Below are 23,572 nucleotides of genomic sequence, written 5' to 3'. Positions count from 1 at the left end.
GGTTCTTGGTAAATGCATTGAATATCTTAATCAGATTCCACATGAAAGTCAAACTATTGAGAATTTCAAATGTTAAACGTTACGATGTTACGTCTAGCGCTTGGTGGGGCATTCGTCTGAGGAGAATATTGAATTTATATTCTGTTTTGGACTGATAAATATGTATTTGATTTGACAGTAAAATTATCCGCACTGTTTGTTTTGTTTATTGTAAGTGGTTTCTAACTCAACACTGTATGTATTAGAGCAGCAAATAAAATATTTCTGATCATTTTATTATACTTCACTTGAATACATAGACGTGTATTAATATACTATAATACCTACGAGATCAATTTAATTCTGTGAGAGATTTATAAAGTAAATACAACGGATTCTTTGAAATATAAACTATTTAATATTAAAATAGTAGTAGTATAGTAGTATTTTAATTATTGCATTTCTACCTATGATAGTTATATATAAAGATTCAATAGCTGGAAATTAAATCAAATTAAAAGGCCGAAAATATTACCGTAGGTATTCCAAATTAATAATACCATGGGAAAGTTTAGGACGTACTTAAGCTGGAACAATTAGTAGTAATTAAGTAGGTAGGAGCACCGGCGACGGTCGCCAGCGGCAATGCCATATGGCAGTACCGACTACTAGATTAAGGTCTGCGGCACGTGGTCCCGTTCTCCCGACGCTCGTAACTTGTTTTGCATGAATCTGTACGCGACTTCCATACGACTCTCAGGAGGAGTTTCGGCTCAGCACCTCTAATGTAAATGAAATTGTGCGCAAGAAATAAAGCAGGGCTTCTCGGCCGCTATTTATCGCCGCTCGCGTCTCCTAACTCCCCCGTAATGGGAATGTGGAGACGCCGCGCCGAGCGCAGTAATGAACTGGCCTGCCCTAACGTATGGCCTTTATTGATGATACCCGCACCATCAAGACTGTCACTACTTTATTGTCTCCCTACGCACCGACACCGTTTCAATTAAGCAAGCCTTCTTACAATACTTTATGGCAGTTGAATCATTTCTCTACGTCTTCTATAGACTTTCATACTTATGTTGAGTTGATTAAAAATTAAATCAAGTAGAAGCATTACATGGAGCTGTATTTAATAATTAAATTCTGTGATCATATATGCAATGGATTGATAAATGGAATGGAATTGAACGTGTCATAAACATTGAATTACGAGACATTATTTGTATATTATTGATAAGGAAACAATCTCTTAACAATGTACAAAATAAAAATAGTTGGTTAAGAAAAAAAAGTTAAATTGTAGGCTTTTTTGTTCCGTAACAATATCACGGATATCACATTTGACTGTTGTTCTTGATGACAATGTTTATGCGTTGAGTAATAGAAATAGCGTCCACCTGTACTAATACAATCGATAATACAATAAATCTGTAAATTGAAAATATTTAATTTATCTATAGGTATATTTGTTAAATAATTGCTATTTTGAGAGTCATATGAGTGATATCACAGGTTTTCAATCATTTAGTGTTTACTCATTTTAGTTTGTATAATAATAGCTGTGACAAAGCTGACTTCTTATTTTAAAAAATGTGATTGATCTGCATTTAATTGCATGTAATTTTTATTCTGTTTCATTTTTGTCTAAATAATATTATAAATATATTCCTTTGAGAGAAATAAAAAAAAGGTCTTTAGATATATTATTTATACATAAATAGTAGATAATATAATATATGATTATTCAAATAAGGTCTATGTACATACAGAATATCTCAATAATCAAGTTCATGTGTACGATGCCCTATCGTGCACCACGTGTGATTAATTAATTTTCTTTCACGCTTCGAATTTAACTTAGAGCAGAAATCGTTAACGGCCGGAAAGGCCTGTTGAGCCATAATTTACGTCTTTGCATTCGACTTAGTTAGTTGCGTCATTTGAAAGTTGCGTGCCGTAGGGCTTATAACCATTAAATTTATATTGTATACGTACATAGGAAATTAGGTAGTTGTTCAAATAGCCATTGCCTAGATTGTAATCGAAATTATATTTTTTTACATATAGTAAATTTTCAATATTAAATATTTCTATAAATAGTTTTAACATAAACACGTTCATTATAATATATAGTGTATTGTCTAAGGTAGACTTGGGTTAATTCAACTTGAAGTAGTAAACTACGTATTATTATGGAGGTTTCTGTAGAGATAGTTAAGTAGGGTGGCTCCGAAACCTCGTTAGCAGCAAGTATTACATCCCAAGAACTCGAGGAAAGCCATGGTCCTGCTTGTATTATTAATGACACTCCGACACCGTGCCCGTTCTCTTCCCCTTATGTAATAATAAAATACAAAGTAACGGATATAATACAATTGTAGAAAAACAGTGTTAAAACAGGTACTATAAATAAATCAAAATTAATGTCTTGTGTGATTCAGATGACAGGTAATATCAAGATATAATTAATAAAATAAAATAAAACGAAATATTAATCAATATTGTCAGTGTAAATTACAATAAAAATAACTTTTGTTTATAAGTTAAAGCATTCCCGATAAAATATTGATTGAAGGATAAGAACTTTAAACAAAAAGGTCTGAATAAAGCCCATCGAAATCTTCAGAAACGCGACATGCCAATTGCAAGTTTCAATGAAAAGGGACGGTCGCAACGCTTGATATATAGAAGGCACAAAAATGGCCGCGGAGGAATCGATAAAGCTTAGAAGAAGCGCGCTGGGTCCTGCTAAAACGGGAAGTTTATGGTAATCACGCTTGTGGAGGAGCACGTGATTGATTGTTCGACGCAGCCCATAGTAGGGGGAAGGGATGAGCGGACACAACGAAGCTATACGAATCTTTGAGAGGTGCTTTTTAGAATTACTAAGTTAAAAATCCCTGAATCTCAATGGCAGTTGGATTGAATCTTGTATAATACAAAATTGGAGTAAAAGTATTTGAGGTTCAGATGAAACATAGTTTGTAATTTGTAGGGATTCGAATGTTGTAAATTGTTAGTAAGTTAAATTTTATATTTATAGAACATTTTTGGTCAGTGAAAATAATATCAAAAGTTACATACGTCACTAGGAACGTATTTATCTTATCTATTTGCTCACAATATATTGTTTAAGAATAGTATAAAGTATGAACATTATACACATATATTTGGAGTCGAAATGGCATTTTAAAGGTATCTTTTCTTATCGAGAGCAATTGTACGGTACACATGGGTGTATAGGCCATTCTTTGACGTAGCAGTAACGACAAGGGTGCGCCAGTTGGGCCTACCAACCAGTTAAGACGTTAAGAGAAATGGCGATCGAGGATCCCAAGATTTAAGTGGCAGTTTCAAATGTGCCTACTTTTAGTGTTATTTCCTAAACGGAAACCATTTGTTTGCCTCATGCGCGATCGAGGAGAATAATGTCTGTAATACCAACGAGTCTTTCAGAAGTGTTTATGTGAGTGCTGCTCAAAACATTTTACATACGTAACTTTGAAGTTTTTATATTGCCTTTTATAAAAGTATATAGGTAATGTTAATTGAAATTCGTGAACAGAATTTACATCTAATTATAGTCAATGTCATTGACTTTTAACATACTTAGGCTTAATGTCGAATAATGTATAACTTGAAATATTAAATGTACCAAGTTCGCTAAGAGTGAAGTCATAAAATTTACTTATTTGAAAACATTTTGACTTATAACAATGAAATGTCTTGGTAGCATGTTTGTTTAATCAGCTTCAACCGCAATCTACAAAAATAATATGTTACTTCGATTAGGCGTGCGTGTTTGTTGTTTTAGAATAAAAATGTGTACTCGGATGTTAAATGTCACATAAGGACATACCAATTGTATATTAGAAGTAAGCTTATTAGAAGTCATTAAATATTAATTTACCTAAAGTTTTTCATTTCTCATTATTAGAACTAACTTATACTCTTCTATTATGTAATTATTATCTATGAATAGATTATACTGAAATTATTAGAAGTTTTCGATTTATTTTCTAAAACTATTTCATTTCACTATATCTTTCATGTCACATTTGTAGTCAAAAGGTGTCCAATCGAATTCAACTACTACTCAAACAGCGTTAAAGTTGTTTTTCACTTTTACCTTTCTTAACAGGCTGATTTTAACAGGTGTGACCCCATAAAGAAACGCAGGTGTACATGTCTCAGGCTCGCTTAAATCCGGCAAATAGAAATTGATGTTAGGAGGCGAAATCTAAACTACACTATATTTTACCTATTTTGTGGCACGTCGGTGCTTTGTTGTTAAAATTCATGGTAAGCGGAAGCAATTAAGGGAGTAATGTGTAAGAACGTAATGGAGTGACGGGAATTTGTTGCGAGCGTCATAATGGAGGTCCTTATTTATGTTTTAAAATGCAACTCGAGTGCCTCTTTGGTAGTGTCTAAATTGTATAATCATTGAGCAATTACTTTTATAAATGTATTTTATTTTTTGTATACCACAATTGTTTAAAATAGTTGTTATATTATTAATAAATAATGATTGAAATTATTTATGTTGTATAATTAATATAATAATTGCATTGATGCTACAATTTACATTCAATATTCAGATTATACATAGGGCAATTCTATAAATTCTTAATATTTAAGTTTATAAGCTGTATGAATGAATTTTATTAAGTAATCCAATGATATTTTTCAGAATTTTTTTGTATTAATTTCAAAATACCATTTTTAGTTCCAATCATACAAAAATATGCCTATCAACTTTATAAAGTATTTATATAAAATGACAATGTTTTATTTACTTTACTTACAGTTTACTTACAGTATTTACGTTACTTTTCAGTTTCATTGATATAAATTAGTCCTTGCTACTTGTATCTATTGTGTGGAACCTATCAATATTACGTAAAATTTCCTTTGATAAATGTAAAAACAAAGCGATATTTCTGTAATTATTTATATCGTACTACATTTAAGTAAATTTTATAAAAACTTTACAACAAATAGAAGATTTTTTTGTTATTCGAAGTAAATTGCGGCATCACCCTATCACTCGTGCGGGGAGGCGGAGTCGCTATTAGCTTAACGACCATTTTAATATAAGAGATGACATATTAAATTTACGAGACTAGCTACCCGTAGCGTAAACGCCCATGTTGACGTGACGCCTCTGTCTTCTTTATTGCGTACGTAAATATAACTATTAGATGTGTTTATGATATGCTAAGGCGAATTTTTAATGGCCGGATTTGTTTACGAGTCACGTTTTCATTGTATATCCTTTGGTCGTAAATTTAAATATTCTGTAAAGTGTGTAACGTGAAGAGTTAATCCAAACAATGTTTCTTTGCTTTGTAACTGAAACATTGTTTACGAAAAAAGTGAAAACGGAGTTTAACCGTGGCGTTGATCATTTTGCTCGACACGCAACAAAAAAGGGGAAAATAATAAGCGATTAGTTTTCCGAGTATACACGGCGGTGGTAGGGAAGCTCGCTACATGCACATCTCACGTTTTCACACGGAAGTAAGCCGTAATTACTCTAAAACACTACCCATTTGTTTGATGTCTTTGTTCGTTGTTTGTATCACTTAGGGAGAGCATCACCCTTGTGATTTCGTCCGACGTACGCAGTACCGTGTTTCGTACTACCATTAGGCGAGGCACAATAGAGCAAGACAAAAAACAAGCATTAACAATCAGGAATATGCATCGACGACGGGTTGATAGAATCCCATAGGACAAGCACGATCATGTAATGGTTGAGAATAAGTAGAGATAATATTATTTAATGTAATATAGTTAAGTGTGAAACAGGAATTACATAATAATATTGGTAATCAGGCTTTATTTCATCAGTTTTCAGTATACGCTATGCCATAAGTAATGTGTCATGAATTTTAATTTATTGATGCCATTACTGAAAAAGTGTTAAGCTCCCAAAAGCTCTACGGATTGGTAGTAATACGTGAAAAAAATATTCATAAATGTTCTGAAATTTTATCGCTTATTTTCGAAACCTATGCGAAATTAATGTGAATTTTTAAAATTTGGCTTTGTAATGTCTTATTGTAAGGCGGTTGAACTTAAGGATTATTCGGGATATCATTGAATATTGAGTTGGTAACAAATCGCTAAACCAATTTTGTGATAAAGTTTCTAACATGAGTTATATTATTTAGAAAGTTGTGTTTGTCGCAACTAGGAGATGCAAAGATAACTTAAAGAATTAATGGAAAAATACTCTATCCCAAATACCTTCTTTTTTATAGTCATTATATGAACTTTTGGTTACTATTTTTATATTATATATTTTTTAATCAGATTTATTACAAGAAATACACTTCGTGTACTTAGTGTTTATTGCCTTAGCAATTATCGTAAAATTATTTTTATTGACACTATAAAATGGTGCGTGGATAAAGATAAAGTAATAATTAATTTGGATATGTCCTGAAATTTTCATTAAAATATAGTTAAGACAATAGATGTATTGTGTGTTTGTTCATCCCCCGTTAATAGGCAAGGTTTATAGCAGCACATGATTGTAATAGTCTTGTAAAGGGTGACTGGTAATGTATTGCGAAATAAACCGCATAAAAGCGTCTATGGTTGTTACGATTTAGCGTCCGGCAGGTCGTGCTGATATGTAGGGTATGTTGTGCGTCTAATCATCAAATGGAGTCTTGCTTAGGTGCTTATATTAGATCATATGATTATAACGTATACGTACTGTTTCTGACATATTATGAAATAACTCATTTTATTTCTTAAATATAAGAATAGATTGATCATTGTTAAGCATGTGAAAGAGCATTCGGTTTTCTATTGTTTCTATCCACTACAATAGGATGCAGTCGTGTATATATGTACAAGTTTATACGCAATTTCCCAAGAAAGGGGTTAAAGAAATTGATATTTACACAACAATACATTGACTCCATTCAGAATACACGTGTCGATTGACGGCTAACCCTCTCAGCGGGAGAAAAAATCTAAACATAGTAAAAGCTGGTTTAGTGGCATTTTATTGGCTCTGTTTGGATCGCCGCCAACTCTGTTCCTTCGCCTCTAATTGATATCTGACCGACAACGTTAGCACCGAGATTGACTTGCATAATCAAGATTTCTGTGCTGTAAATAACAGACACAAGAATTTCAGATTTCGTGTACATTCTGATCCGAACATCGGTAGTGCTATCAATGTATCTGAGCTTTATAGCCATTTTATAGATATAGAATATATTAGATATATTTCTACGTTATAAAAGATAATGGTCTAATATACTATTTTTGTTAGTTAACAATATAGGCTTAAACTAAATTTCAAGTATATAACCAATATATGTCAAAAGAATATCTAACATATGTCTGAACTCGAACTGTATTGTAGTTATTAACAAATAAAATATGAACAGAGTATATTGTAGGTAAAATAATTTAAAAAAACTATCGGTAATGCGTAGTGTTGAAGTCTTCAAAATTATAGTTATGTTGATTATTTTCTTAGTTATTATTCCTCAAAGACAAGAAGCTACTAAAGATTTTTATATTTATGAAATTTTTTTTGCAATTCCTTATAGATTTTAATAATTCTTCCTTGTCAAATAGATTTCTTTTACTGATAGTAAAAAAAAAAATATATCTTAAAATACTTACCATTTTGTTGTTGATTTCGTGAAAATGTATTTCGCACACTTTATCTACTATGTCTTCACTTTGAAATGTGACGAAACCGAAACCTGAAACAAAAGAAAATAGGAGAACGTTACTCAACTGTGCTACGATTTGTAATTACAGATTATTTTTCATATGGTATATTTATGATTGTAGAGGTTATCCTTTAAATACACATGAAGTCGCAAAAATTACACAAATATTAAATTGTTAATGGTAATTTAGTAGCATCGTCAATGGCAGGGTTTAGACTACAGAAATACGTTTAGCTTCAGTAGGAATCGAAAACTGTGTTTACAAAACTTTTTTGTAACTTTGAATAGTTTGATCTATCTAACCAAAGTTAGACATTTAACTCATTCCAAGTTGATGAAAAGTTTCATCTTTGATATCAATTTAATTAAGACTAGTTCGTGTAGAGTTAATTTCAAAAGGCACGTCAATCAGATTTTGATAGCACCAACGAGCGGGTTTTATGTTGAATCCACTGAATAGTATAACATTGAAAGTGGATAAAGTTTATGCCTTTATAATAAAGATTTTGATTATTAGATGGAAATCACCTAGTTTTTAAGTAAAAAAATTGTAACATACAAGAATGAATATATAGCAAACTGTACATCATGCTGTATTGTGATCAACTACTATATAAGTATAAAAAATCTTTTCAATAGGTCTGTACAAGTGAGGCATTTTATTAATGTAATAATAAAATGCGTTTTGCATGAGAAAGAACGAGACAGTAATGAAAAAGCATCTTAATTTTCATTGATTGATTGATACATTTATTTACTATGCAGTTTCTTACTTGTATTTCAAACCGAGATCGATTATTGTAAACAATGACTATTTAATAATGAAGTAATATTTGCTTCCAGTATCAAAATCAAACCTGCATAGTAAGTATCTATCGCAGCAGTTACAATGCTTGTTTTTATAATTTGTTATTGACAACTAATTTCTTGATCGTATATGTCACTAAAAAAATCTGCTAGTTTAAACACGTTCTACTAAATCACAAAATCACCTGATATTGGATGGAGTTTCTGTTCAAAGTGGCAAACAAAACAAGGTGATGAGCAGGCATGTTTCTGTCTAACGATTAAGATACACACACGTGACGTGACCACCCGCTACGACAAATAGTATTAGCGAGCCGCAATACAAACAGTAGGTGGCGTCCCGATTATGCTGACACGTATCGTGTACAACCCTGTAAAACTTTGGACTTGTTCTTCCCACTTCCACGTGTTGATATGGGCACGTGAGAGCAAACCTCATGACATGGGATCGATGTCACGCTCTCGCCAAACTTAGCAAATAAAGAGTCAAGTAGCTACAAAGTCTTTTTTATTCGCACCCTTGTATCCAGAGCCAATATGATGGATTTCACGCCTGTTAATATTTATAATGCCGAGAAGTATAGAATAACGCATTGTTATTATTAAGTCCATCACCTTTCGCGGGTTCGAGTGGCCTAAACAAACAGTGGGATCTGTTTCGAAACTAGGCCGTACTTGGTATTTCACGCGCGGCCGGGTGGCTTTGCGTAGGAATTGAGGCAGAGATAGTAACACCCCGAAAAGGCAAATAAGGGTTGAGTTGAGTTCCGTAGATGACCGTTTTTTCTTTATGCATTATAAGGTCGGCGCGGTATATCAAGAAAATCGTTTCTGCGTTATTGCTTTCCCAATAAAAACGATTGGAAACAATCCCCACTTATATAAAACATGGTATTGAGAAGATGTTGGGAACTTGGTAAAGAATTGTTTTGATGTTTAGACTATAAGTTTAACATCCGAGCGCCGCGGCAATACATAGATATATTAGTGGAGGCGATATCCTTAGTTATTAATGTGAACCGCTGAACTAGGTAAATAAACCAATATTCATATATAAAAAAATAGATTATAAGAATTATATCAGACTTATTGTATCATGACGCGAAAATAATATTTAGGAGATATTTTATATATTCTTTTATATCGTTTAAAAATCGAATCGTTAATTATGATACATTGGTAAAAAAATAATATCTGTGATTAAGCAAAATTACATTGAATAATTAAATATAATGTTCTTAAAATTACTTTATAAAAAACTTTACATAAAATTTCAATTTACTCAAGTAGTAAACTAATTTAATAAACCATGTTTCCTTCATTAAAGATAATATAACAACATCTACAGCGATAAATTTAAGAGTCATAGATAAGAGTATATATGGACATAACTTAATAGAAAATAGGTATAGGAAACACTAGTGAACTTATATGCGGGTGTGATGGCTGAACAAATATGGAATCGGACCACAGAATCAAAGTAAATTAAGTTCTTCTAAATGGATGAGTGCCGCGTTTCCTGCGTTAGGCTCGTGTACTTTGCTCCCATATACAGACACTGTGTAAATACAATACGTAAAAGTTGGAAATGAAACGTTAAGAGAAAAGAGAGAAATAGCATTGTCACTGACCACGTAAAAAGTTTTGGGTTTCGTGTTGCCTTTGTGTGCTCGCTCTAGATAAATGGGGCATTTTCGCGAAATTCGTCCGCGTCACTTCTCGTAACAATGGAGAAGATAAATAATCTCTGCGTAAGAAAAGGATTCCGTAAATATAATTATTTGAACTCGCAATTGTAGCTGTGAAACGCTAATGAAAGTTCTTCAGCGTCGCTCGAGGAATTAACTTTATTTTTCCTGGCTTCAATTAGGGCAGATACTTACCTTTATTTTTTAGAAGGAATACTTTAATTAAATCTGGAGGCTTACAGGTGATTTGCTACGGCTAGAGTCTGGCCCTTCACTCTTCTGACGTATTAAAGTCGCAATGCCAATTACTTGCCTTTCTATCTATTTCGTAGACATAAACATTTATAAATGAAAATTTAATGTAAATTAAAATATGTTTGTAAATTAAAAACTATATATAAATTAATATTTATTTATATTCATTTATCTTATCAAGTCATTTGCCTTATCGGCATTTTGATCCCATGTCCAGTATCATTGCATTCAAGCATGTTATGTTAGGGAGCCCGTGTTGGGCTTAGTTCAATGCGTTTATTTCCAATTTCAGGAGGGGATTTTCAAATCTCTGAGGGGACAAAATTCTCTTTCTAATCTCTCTAAGAGGATTATTACATTTTCATGTATACATATACAATATCATATTATAATGTTCATTTTAAAATTGCAGGATATACACACTACATAATGGAAATGGAACTCGATCTCACTTCTTCTAATAATCTAGAAACACAGTCAAAATTATACTAATTATAACTCGTGGTTAGATAAAATATGAAAAGTTTGTGTGGTGGTCGGGGATTACTTTAAAAAAATCCTCCTTTCTTTCTTTATAATATTAATAATATGGGTGTACATTAATTTAGATACGTAAGATATTGTCTAGTCACGTAAGATATTGTTCACAACCTTCCAAAGTCATAGGTAGGTAGTCATATTTTAATCATTGGCAGCAACGCATAGAATAACTTTAATTTACATAAATATACTTTAGAAATTAATTCAGAAAACCTACGCTTGTATTGCTTTTGATTTTTATTAATTCGCGTCAAGTTCGCACCTGGTATGACGCTCGTTACTTTAATATAAGAAGCGGGAGGTTTGAGGCAAAGATTATGAATGTGTCTCCCGATATCGGATATCTCGACACATCTGTCGAGCAGCACGTGGGGCTGACAGGGGGCGGCCGGCCCCCTGCCCCGCTGTGTAGGGTTGTCTTTGCGTACAAGTAATACTAAATTGTAATTTTCAACAAATTTGAAAAAGAAAGAAGTTCTAAATTATACTGTATTGTTGTGTGTATACATATGTAACGCAATATGAAGTACGTAATAACAATATTGATTGCGCTTTATTATTATAATGTGACACAATATTTTTTGATGATCAGTTTTTTTAAAGAATTATCAAAAGAATATTTTTAATTATGAAATGTCATTAATATACTTTTTTGGATTCTAGATAAGTATTTATTTTTTGAACAGGGTTACAGATGTCACAAACATTAATGTAGATACATCACACTCCAATCACACAATCCTTCTCTCTGTAATTTAAAAGTCATGATCAAGGCAGATATGATGCGAGGAGTAGAAATATAAGAAACCAGCGCTCGTATATAACACGAGCTACAAAGTGCATGCAGCAAAGGATATATGAAAAGATCGTGAATTTATTGCACTCGGTTCCCACTGCTTGTAAGAAACCTGGCGTGATATTAGAAATATATTGTTTTCCATTTTTATTTAACTTGCTTGCTTACATCGATATTTCCGTCTGTCTTTCCACTTCATTTGTGATCCATTTTTCAAGCATTTGCTGCCATCCAATCAAGCTCAAAATTTTACACCCGTAATTCCGATATATAGTGAGTAATGACTATGCACTGTTTTTAATAGAGCTGGAAGATGAGCTTTGATACGATATACGTACCAGTCTTGCTAATATCGTAAATTGAAAAGTTTACAGACATATATCAGTAATTTTTACTCAATCATGCTTACATTTAAATTTGGTATAGAGAGATTATACTGGTATTTAATTCTAAAATTCTAAAAACATATATTAGGTAGGAAAACTGTTAGTTGGATCTTAACTTAAATAACATTATGGTAAATTAATACAAAATAACGTAGATAAATACGTTATTTTTACTCTGGATGTTTCCATTTGGTCCTGTTGTCAAGAGTTAACTATAGTACAGCGATATCCATGTCGGTAGGTTGTTCAATTACTGTCACTAGTTTATCCAATATTATACTGATTATGAGAGTAGTGTGCCGTGATCTTTATATTCTGTCCTTATTGACCGACGCTACCGAACTTCATTTAATCTAATTCATCATTGAATTCGACGTATGTGACAATAGTTCATATTTGGTCATATTTATTAATTTCTATCAGTACTCATAACCTTCGAGCATATGGTATAGTACTAATAATGATAGTATAAAGGGATAAACAAATATATTGTAAACAATAATGAAATGGTTTTAGGAAAATAAAATTCTGATATTGTATATAGACCATTATATAAAATGAGAAAGATAACTGCTGAAGCACAATGTGCTTGACAGTACCTAATGTTATATCTGGCAGATAGAAATAGTTTTAAATTGACTTGAGACTATAGTTGCGGTATAAAATTGTATTGAACAAGTTTTCGAAGTTTGAAAGGTTAGTAAATCGTTACAATCATTTCCTTTTCCTTTATCAGATAAAATATGACTAACGGTAATCGTAACATAGTATAAAACATAGTCGCCGCCGCTTTCTTTACGTAAAGTTCAGAATTAGTGATTTTTAGGGATTAGATAGTGATTCAAGAGAATCTACATATATACATATGTATAATACTATATATATATATATATATATTTACAGAAAAGCCGAGAAATGAAAACATTTGTAGGGCACTCGTACAACCCTAGTTATAATTACGTACATAGTGGTCAGTGAACTTTTGATAGACAGGCAGATATTGTGTTTAGATTGAAATTTTATATGTATATATTCCGCTAATAATATATTATGTTCTAATACGGAAAGGGATTTGGCAGGAAGGATTAGGCATTTTGCTATATTATGTACATATGTACCCTGTATACATACAGGGTACATAATATACATAATATATGAAAAAATATAGAAAAATCGTTAAAATTTTAATATTGACTTGATTACAATTTCATATAATTCTATAGTATGGTATTCTTTATACTCATTCCGTAATAGTTAATTTTATTTCAATTACAATTTATAATAACTCCAAATCTTTAAACGAGGATGTGTTTTAAACACGAGTTTTCGGGGATAACCTCTAACTGGCAACCCTATCTACCACCCCCTATCGGAGCCATAGGCAGTATAATCTGGCCGGCAGTGTATGAAACACCGGCCGGTGGCGTTTATGGCGCTATAATAACCGTATAAAACGCGACTTATTGTAGGCGCCGATAACGTTACAACCTTAGCCCTCCACTTTGTGCTCCCCGCGCCTACGCCTGATGCCATTTTTTTTTTGGAATTCCGCAGGAAGAATGTCTTAGGTACTTTTAATGCAGCAATTAAAATTTAAATTAAATATTACCACCATTCTATAACGACCGCGGTCAACTGTATATAAAGTTGTCTGTATAACTTATTTCAATACCTAATAGGTTGCATTTTAATCTGTATTTCGGTTGGACAGTGAGATATGGCAGTAAAATAGCGTATTATCATCAGAGACAATATCTTAGTTCGTCGGAATGCCAATGCGACAATAAAATGAGCGTATTATGATAACGTGATGTGCATCATGCTGTTCATATATGAAGGTAACGGTTACCATTCCCAATCACTTAAAAAAAATGTATATATAAATGTAATGAAATCTTAAAAAAAAATTATAATTTATTATAGGTAATTATAATTATTATGACAAACGAAAATGTTTTATAATACAAGTAAATTAATACAAATTTGTGACCAAATATATATTAAAATTTATATATCGAAAATATGTCACTTGTTTTTATTTATTACATATTTTTTAGATACCTTATTGCGGGGATGTACTATATGCATATTCTAATCTTCGGCGATTCCTACACCTTTCTATATGGTCGTCAAGAACATACTCGACGGACTCACTCATTCGCTTTGCTCTTATATATCTGCTTACCCACCCGACTATCATTCAGCCTCTTGTCCTACACAAGGCACTGGAATATTTTCTTCTCTTATATTTCGAATCAAATGTAGGTGAAAAGGAACATTAGTATTCAAATTGAAACATAATAAGTTAAATATCTTCATAGAATTGGATTTTGGCTTATGCAATTAAAAAAGTATTTTCAACGAAGTTCGAAATATTTCTTATGATAGTACCCGGTTTTCAGAGTAGGTATAGAGATCTGAGCGCATAACTGTATATTTTATATTATATATATCTCTTGTATTATTCATTTTAATAGCTTGTTTCGGGTGCCTATATAAGTTAAGTATAGGTTTAGAAGTCGATCTGAGTATAGTATATTTAACCTGCCTTTTATAATATTTAAGTCTTACAAATACAAATTACAGTTCGAAATATATATTAAAATAATATACATTACACTAAAGCAAGGAGTGGAAAAAGTGGTTTTATTTCCAGGGCAATGTCTTATAGACAACTTTTGCTTAAAAGAGAAAAGGGTGGATGGTTATAACGCAATGAAAGTGGACAAAAAGCGTCGATTGTGCTTTTGTTTGTTCCAAATAAAAGTAATGTTCTATGTTGGCGGTAACTAGCAAGTTTTCATTAGTAGTGAGCTCAACAAGCACTCAAATGAGCAACTGAAGTTGCCGTTGGCCGCGCTCCGACGTCCAAACTTTTGTTATTGTTTCGCTTCATTATTGTAATACGAAATACGCAGCACAATAATTAAGAGATGCTCGGGAATTGTCCCTCCTGACGTAATAGTTGGCCAGAAGTTTTATCTACGAGCTCTCATCGTGACAGAATGTTTGCTACGTAAATAATTGCCGGATTGCTTCTGAGTTCGGCTAATAATAACAAGTTAATCGCACTAGTTATTAGCAAGAAAAAGACGGGGTTATGAGAAAAGGGAATTGCCACGCCAATAGCAGTCATTAGGCGACCAATGCTTATTAGAAACCTATTAACTTCAACAGACTTTATTATCGTAGCTACATACATAAATAACTGTGGTTTCCTTAACGACGGATACATTGCGTGCTTTTTTAAAAAATGTTATTGTTCTTGTCTGTAATATATTATCCAGTCTACAAAATATAATTATATTTCTTATTATCTATGAGTCACAACAAAACATTACCATTTTTCTTTAGACTTGAAATTAATAAAATGAATGAATTCAGATACAAGTATCATGAAAATAATTGAAAAATATAAACAAATTAAATAAGAAATCTGTATAAATGGTAAACACTTATAATAATAAAATAACATGGAGCTAATCTTTTGAGAATGCAAACAGTTTATCGAAATAGCAGTTCCGCAGTCGTTAGATGCCAAGACAAATATGTGTACACATTCTAATGCATTCACAACGAGGTTGAGTCAAAATGCAAACTTTCGGCAAACGACAAAATGGAGAATAAAAGCTCTTGCAGAAAGAATTGGCTTCTCTTCATTTTCTCTATTGTAAAGTTGAATGGGAGGCGAACAATCAACTCTCTCGTTGAGCTGATTGTGTGGAGACAACCTTATTGTCTCCGCTCAGGTAAAATAGAAATACTACTCCGCCGCTACTTTTTGCGTCGAGATGCTCAACTTTTGAATTCTCAAACTTTGTCAAGTTGTTTTATTGTCGGAGCAACATTTCCAAAGCTTTTGATATCGGAAAGATTTACTCGGCAAAAACATTCTCCGCCAATATATTTAGAGCAGAAACTTTGTAGGAAACTTATCAAAAGGCGTGAAAGGAAATTATGCCATAAATCAAACACATCGAAAATTTTTTTAGAGCGATATGTAACACGAGAAATATTCGAGAGAGTGGCCGTTAGGCCGCAACCGGCGGGACAATTTATCAACGGCAACGGAACCCTCGTCCAATCGGTTGATAGCAATGCCATAAATATTTACTTTAATAAGATTCCGTCCTTTTTATTCGCGACTGTGTTGTTTTACGATACACTTTGCTCCACATTGTAACCTCGAGACGTGTGAGCGTATTGTTTTTAGTTTCAACTTAAATAAATAAAACATCCTTGAAACTATGCTGTATTATTTCACACTTAATGGAAAGCAGAAATCACACTAAATATAAGTAGTGGTAGATGGCAAAATTATTAGGCGAAGCTGAGGAATTGGTGTATATCACAATATCGTCTATATGAATTCTCTTTGCTAGAATTATAATACCAGAGGTATTAGAGGGGTTATACGAAGTCAAAGTTTAATATTCTCATTTATTTATACAATGCATCTGAAATAAAAAAAAAACAAAATAAAAAGTATGTAATAAAAATTCAAATAAAAGTTAATTCAGTTAGAGTTGAAATTTCAATGGCGTGTAATCCCTTTAGATTTGTAGCAGGTTGGCAACTCGAAAAATAAAATTCACTTTATAAATTTGTTGGAGAAGGAAAAGTTTCGATAAAGTAAAATTAACCTAAACCGGGATATCTATAATCCATTTACGTCATTTCTGCGATATAATGATCTTTTGGTCTCTTTTCTGGACTTCAGTAGAAAATATAATAATAACTGAAATTTTTACTGAGCATCGATTAAATGTTTGAAATTTTTTTAATAGAAATAGGTACATAGAATTGGATTCAAATCATGACTTGAATTCATATACCTATATATTACAGAAAGCGACTCTAGTGCGATTGGTGCGGTCATTCGAGATGGGGGTAAGATCAGTGGGGAGCTCATAATCAGACTGGAAGACGTGCTCGAGACGTTGAGGATGGGATTAGTGGGATCATCGGACACAAGACGAGAATGTTGTAGTTACAGAACTGTTTCTTGTGAAATGTAATTGAGAGGTACTTGAGTGATGTAGAATTACAGAGCCCAGAAATTCGATAACAAATGTCATTTTATACTCCTTTATTTTAACTATATTGCTTATTTACGTTAAATATTCGTTTTCAAAACCATCTGTTGGTTATGTGGTCATTTGATCTACTTTTCATCTAAATTATTGAAATCGAACGCAGAAGGCGAACCTATTGCTCTCACTACTTCTTTTTTTTTAATAATGTTAGTATCTTAGTTTAACTATATATACGAACATTAATTATAATTATCCTTTGTTATCGAGCAAAATTGAATTAATGTCTATTGACATGTAAAGAGTTAAGAGTCGGAGGCTATTCTCATTAAACGTGAATTAAATTTACTTAGTTATTTCAATGAGCAAAATAAATTACATAGTAAATATTTAAATAAATTTCGAGGACTAAGACAATAATGCAATTTACTCATGTTTTGAATTGGATTGCGAGGTGCTCAAAATAGGAAATAATAGGATACTTAACATTAACAGCTAAATAATTTAAAGCTCTTTAAGACGTGCCAATCTCTTAGGTGAAATTATAAATCAATTACAGGTCAAACCCGAGACAGTGTCTTTAATAATATTAGTAAGAATAAACACTCGCCTGTGAATTTCTCTTCGTGATTCAGACTAATTTGTTTAGTTACAAGTAATTCCTTGGTAATAATTTTTAATATTTCGTCAATATTATTTTTTACATACTACAATTAATTTATTTGTGTATATGTATGTATAATATAATATTTGTATAGTATATATTATTATATTTCTTAGATAAATATTGTATTTATTCGTTTATATTTCGTAGCATTTTGTTCATTATATTTGCACCAACAATTATTCTCTGCATCACCTACAGTTTATAAGCCTGGTAGAAAATGCCGCATAATATTAAGATATATAATTGTGTAGTATATATGTATGTAAAAAATCGGAAATATTTTTTATTGACGAGTATTACATATATATTAATTACTTTTATATTTTTTTAAATATTGTTGTACATTAGATTTTTGATAAATGAATGTATAATACATTTAACTATCAAATAGAAATAATAACATATTAATATTTATAACATGTAAAACTTATAGAACAAGTAAAAATAACTAAGTAGTCTATTAGTAAGAAAGGAGAAAGTAGTATACTACGTATAATATACTACTACATATAATATCGTTTTAATTGCAAATAGAAGAAGGCGCAAGCAACTGGCAACATTGTAATGCGAGCTGCAAACTACGGACCCGCTCAGATTGAGAATGAAGATGCTTCACTCACGTACGGCACGGTTCACTTGTTAGGAAAACCGCAGTGAGAAAACTAAATATTTACAATTGCATCCAAAATACAAAACTTTGCACTCGAAAAAGAGCCATCTCAAAGTTTGTAAACGAAGTCTGGAGCTGTATTTTTGAGCTGTCCGGCTCCCTGAGTCCTCGAGTGACCAATTGCGCCCAGCTTGGATTATTACGAAACCACGCTTGTTTGTCGAACACTACAGAACAGTTTTCCTGCTGATTTTGGCAATATAGGTGTTGTAGGTCTCGCACACGATGCAGTTGTTGCAACTTTTTGTTTTTCGAAACGCAATTTCAACAGAAAATTTTGCTGGATAGGTGATTATTATTTATAAGTAACATCGCTTCACTTCATAGTGAAACTTGAAATAATGGAAAACCGTTTGAGTTTTTAAGCCATTTCTAGATACAGGAAGCGTTGTTGGCATACCGGGGCTTGTGCATATGGAGTACCTGGTACAAGTGGCGAGCATTGAGTGCTGAATGTATTTGCGCAGCGCGATTACGCGTAGGCGGGAAGAGCGTAATGCAACATTTCACATTTGCAAGAAGACTTTGTTAATGGTGAAATGAAAATACAAATAGGAGAAAATATAGTATTTGAGATATTTTTTGTTTATTATTAAAAACTATGTTATCACTTTAAAATTTTGATAAAATATGTGCACTAAATAAATACTATGGTAAGGAAAGTAATGAATGCGGATGATCATGAGCATTGAAGTTACTTAAGAAGAAGATGATCATGACTAAGCATGATTTGATTTAGTAACAGTATACAAGCTCATAAAGTTCATCTAATCAAAGTCGTTATAAGGGCATCAGATTACAAATTCACAGGTAGGCAGGCCAATAAAGATGAGCGTGAGAGAGAGTTAACTGCGGCAAGTAATCGCCGGTCGAGCTGTTTTATGACAATACTTTGCATACAACAGATGTTAGAATAATAAACCTGAAAGACTATATTACCTTGTTACTTATTATTCCGGGTAAATCCATTACTAGCTATTTTAAAGGTTTACATTGTAGAATACCATTTTCCGCAATCACAAGGTAGCCGTCGACAACTGTAAAATTCTTATATATGAGTGAGTAGAATCACCTCAGTTTAGATTGTAGTGATGGAAATGTTGCAAAATATATGAAAAGTGACTTTTTTTGTAACAGTACGAAATAATAATATTGTTGGTGTAATAATACAATCATCTAATGTAGTGAATAATATCGAAGTGATATATATTGCAATTTCAATAATACTAGTTTATGTAAAGAAATTTCTATAACATTCTAAAACAAGCATGTGGAAGATAAAATACCCGTTACTAAAAAGATTAAAAAATGAAAATACTGAATGCGGACAACAAAACTATTCACTCGTGTAGCATTGAGAGCAATTGCCTATTTCTATGCAGCTCCACTTAGTTTAATCGATTGTTTTCAAACGGTGTAGGAATTTACTGCATTGACTATTTCATTTGCAGGTGAAAATATAGATATTTTAAATATTTATATTATTATTTTTCGTATAAGATCTAGTGAGATAGATACTTGAGAATAAAATCATACTTGCGTGGAATCTAATTTTATAAAGTAATTAATATATTTAACACTATATATTTAAATACAACAGAATGATATAGGTACTATTTCTATTGATGCGATAAAAATAAATACCCATAGTTTCATAACGATTAATGTAGTCATAGACTTTCCAAAACTCTTATAAAGTTAGATTTTTACATGTAAAACGTTAGTGTAGTTCAAAATAAAAATCTCGTTCTCATTGAAATTCGTAAAGTTGTCCGTGCCGTTCAACCCGGTAACGGTAAAAGGGTATTACTTATGAATCAATAGTTAATGAGTATCAATGGGAGGCTTTTGAAACTCGGCAGCCTCTGTGTGCATTCTCGGCGCATCATTAATATTGGAAGTCACCCCCTCCCCTCCATCTATTGTCTCTCGAGTAGCCTCCACTTTGTATATTCTACTCCGATTTTTCCACAGAAACGAACTACTCATTGCCTTCACTCCAAAAATTTCCTTTGCAGCATTGGATAAGTATATTTTTATTAGGGTAATATAATGCCGTTTTTATCGGGCTATGTTCGTTTAATCGGTTCTTTCCTCATTATGGCAAAAACCTAAGTGCTTACTAAGTAACATTTTGTAATGCATACTAATATTTATTATAATGAAAATAAAATACAAACAAGCCACCTAAAAGTTATTTTAAAAGTGAACTTTCCCTTAAATAATATTCTCAACTTTTCGAACAGTTTAAAATTGTAAATTTTTTAGCAGCGTTTTAATACTTGGAATCAAATTTAACTGTTTATACACAGAATTCCACTAGAATAACTACGTTTGAACCGTAAAATCGCCAACGCACTTTCATACAGAAAAACGATGTTTTTCAAATGAAAACAGAAATCTCGATTGCAGGGAGTACATTTAAGTTAGTGCTTTATACTATATCTAGTATTTTTCCGATGGAACTATTTTAATTAAAGCCGGTCGGCTGGAAGGAGTTTATAGAGGGACAAATCGGGCGGGAGCCGATAGATTGGGAATGTCCAATTTCGGAGCCTGGCTCTCGATGAAGCTCCGAGTCTGCTGGTAATTGTCGTGGTCATTAACGTTTACGATAATGACTCAGATAGGATAGGCTTGACGCCACTATCGCACCGCTTCCGATATAACAAGCTCGAGATATCAGTCTAATCCCCGCGAATATGCGACGATATGCGACGTAACGTCGTGAAATCCTACGTAGTTCGAAGTAATTCGCCATTTGCTTCCAGCGGTTAATAATTGATCACGGTTGTTCTCTAAATGCAACTCATTTGTGTCATAGTGTAATGGAGTAAAGGTTATTTTGGCTTGTATTTCACTATGTTTATAATTTGAAGCACGTAACACTGGTTAAGTCTAAACGATGATAGTATGGAAATAATGAGATTCCATCTAATAAAGTAGAATTACCTTCGGTAAATGGAGAATAGTTGTATTACAATAATGAAAATATAGACTTGCGTGTTCGTGAAAAAAGTTGTAAGGAAAACTATTATGTATAAAATGAAAGGTTGAACAGATTTTAATCAACTAAAATGTTGTCCATGCGAAGGATTTTTGAACTTTCTATTCACTTCAACTTGGTCGGTGAAGTTTATTCTATTTTATTTAAAAGACTTGAATGTAGTATTTTTTATTCTACAAAAGATAACATTTTAAAAATTCTTAAACATAATCTATTTTATTAACTAAATAGACCTTTTTAATGATACTATTGTAATAAATAGTAAACAACCTGCTGACTCTCCTGATGGAAATTGGTACCATAAACTGCAACACGGATGTTACAGAATCAAAATAATCACTGTTTAAAAGCAAGAGTTATGAATACTGATCTTTGGCTACTATGATCAGACTTTGATAATGGCACCAATTATGACAGATTCAAATCAAATATATTCAACCTTAATGGGCTTGTTCTGTTTGATTCGAGTTCATAAGAACTCGAATCAAAATCGATGAACGAAAAAACTCGAATCAATATTACAGTAACTATAAGCTGGTCGGATAAAATTATACCAACGGTAAATTTAATATAACTATGTGACCATAAGGTCACTGTTACTGTAATATTGAATGGAGATACTATTTACACACCACATAATATGAAATATACAGGTTACAAATAAATACAGGTTTTAGTTTGAGGGTAAAAATGCTGGAAAAATGGATTACAAATGAGCCGGAAAGACAAAGCAAGTTAAATAAAAGCTTTTAAAAGTTCCGTATTGTCAACAAGGAATATCATCATGCATTCATAGCGATGCTGCTGTATTTTGCACTGGTTTTGTACAAGGACGTGTCATTAGGATTGGAGAAAGCACGTTCACATCCCAAAGATGCCATTTGCGCTTTTCGTTCGCAATATTAATAACTGCACTGGTCTATTGTGATGATATCTACATGTTTAGTAATATATTCGCATAATATTCTGCTATCGATTTAGTTAAATATATATAGTTAATTTAACACTAACTGAGCGATTTTGCATCTGTGGTACGTATATATAAGGTCGGAACATGAACAGTTAATAACTTTTTTGTTTGGGAACCGATTGCAATAAAATCCGAATAACCAATGGATTTCATTACGTTTATTACATTAAGTCCCCCAATAATAGTTTTACATTTATATTTTTCAAGTACAGATAGTTATTTATTAATAAAATAGATTTCGGTTTTGTAAAGTAATTTTGACAACTTGCATTGTTTAAAGATTTTTGAACATCTGTCAAACAAAAATGTCAAATGCATCAGAGGTTTCACGTTAAACACTCCTTAAAAGTCAAAGATGTATCCAGGAGTGCAACATGTAAACACACCTTTAAATGAGGCTTTAGATTGCGTGCTGCATAATAGCACATAGTGGGTTCAGTAAACATTTTGTGAAGTGAAATTATATTGCTCTTTTACGTTAAAAGTACAGGTACATGTCATGACGTAAAATATTTTGAATAATTATAACAAAACTTTGTATGGTATGTAACTATAGATTCATAAAATATTCCAAATACAATAATAAACCAATGAATAATTGGGCGATATCCATGAGATAGTAATAGGTACAAGCATTTGTACTCGTATATTGCTGTTGGTAAATGAGTTTTAGGGTTCTGATGTATGCGTCTGGGTTCTGCTTGTACTTTTATTATAACTATAATAAAAATTTCAATATACAACTATAACTGTATCTGTCTTTCTTATTACGTTGTTAGATAATAAAATAAAATGTACTAACAAGTTCTTGTATAATAAACGTCAACGTCACTTACATTATTGAAATTTTGCAATAACAAATGTATAGCAATTTACTATAGTTGATTTCCTAAATTAGCTATTCTACAAGTAAAAGTAGTTTAGTATTAAGCATGCTACTACGTAAAACCGTGAGAGTTGCCAATATGTTTCTTATTAATTTGGACAATATTTGATACAGTTGATATTTTCAATTGTTATTCATTCAATACAAAATGTTATTTCAATTTACCTATCAAAAGAGAT

At 32.1% G+C, this 23,572-nt stretch overlaps 1 protein-coding gene across 4 annotated transcripts in view; it reads right to left on the bottom strand.

The window, feature by feature from the left end:
- The window catches only part of LOC131848493 (RNA-binding protein Musashi homolog Rbp6), a 516,162-nt gene that overhangs the window by 27,802 nt on the left and 464,788 nt on the right, over positions 1 to 23,572 (bottom strand). For all 4 annotated transcript variants that reach the window (XM_059198379.1, XM_059198377.1, XM_059198376.1 and 1 more), the window contains one exon: positions 7,636 to 7,718. In XM_059198379.1, coding sequence (XP_059054362.1) covers positions 7,636 to 7,718 — 83 coding nt within the window. The remainder of the gene's footprint in view (positions 1 to 7,635; positions 7,719 to 23,572) is intronic.

This window comes from Achroia grisella, unplaced genomic scaffold, assembly GCF_030625045.1.
Source record: "Achroia grisella isolate CSIRO2021 unplaced genomic scaffold, CSIRO_AGI_Agris_v1 utg558, whole genome shotgun sequence".
NCBI lineage: Eukaryota > Metazoa > Arthropoda > Insecta > Lepidoptera > Pyralidae > Achroia > Achroia grisella.
The sequence above is the reverse complement of the archived record's forward strand: the minus strand, read 5'-3'. Positions and strand labels throughout refer to the sequence as shown.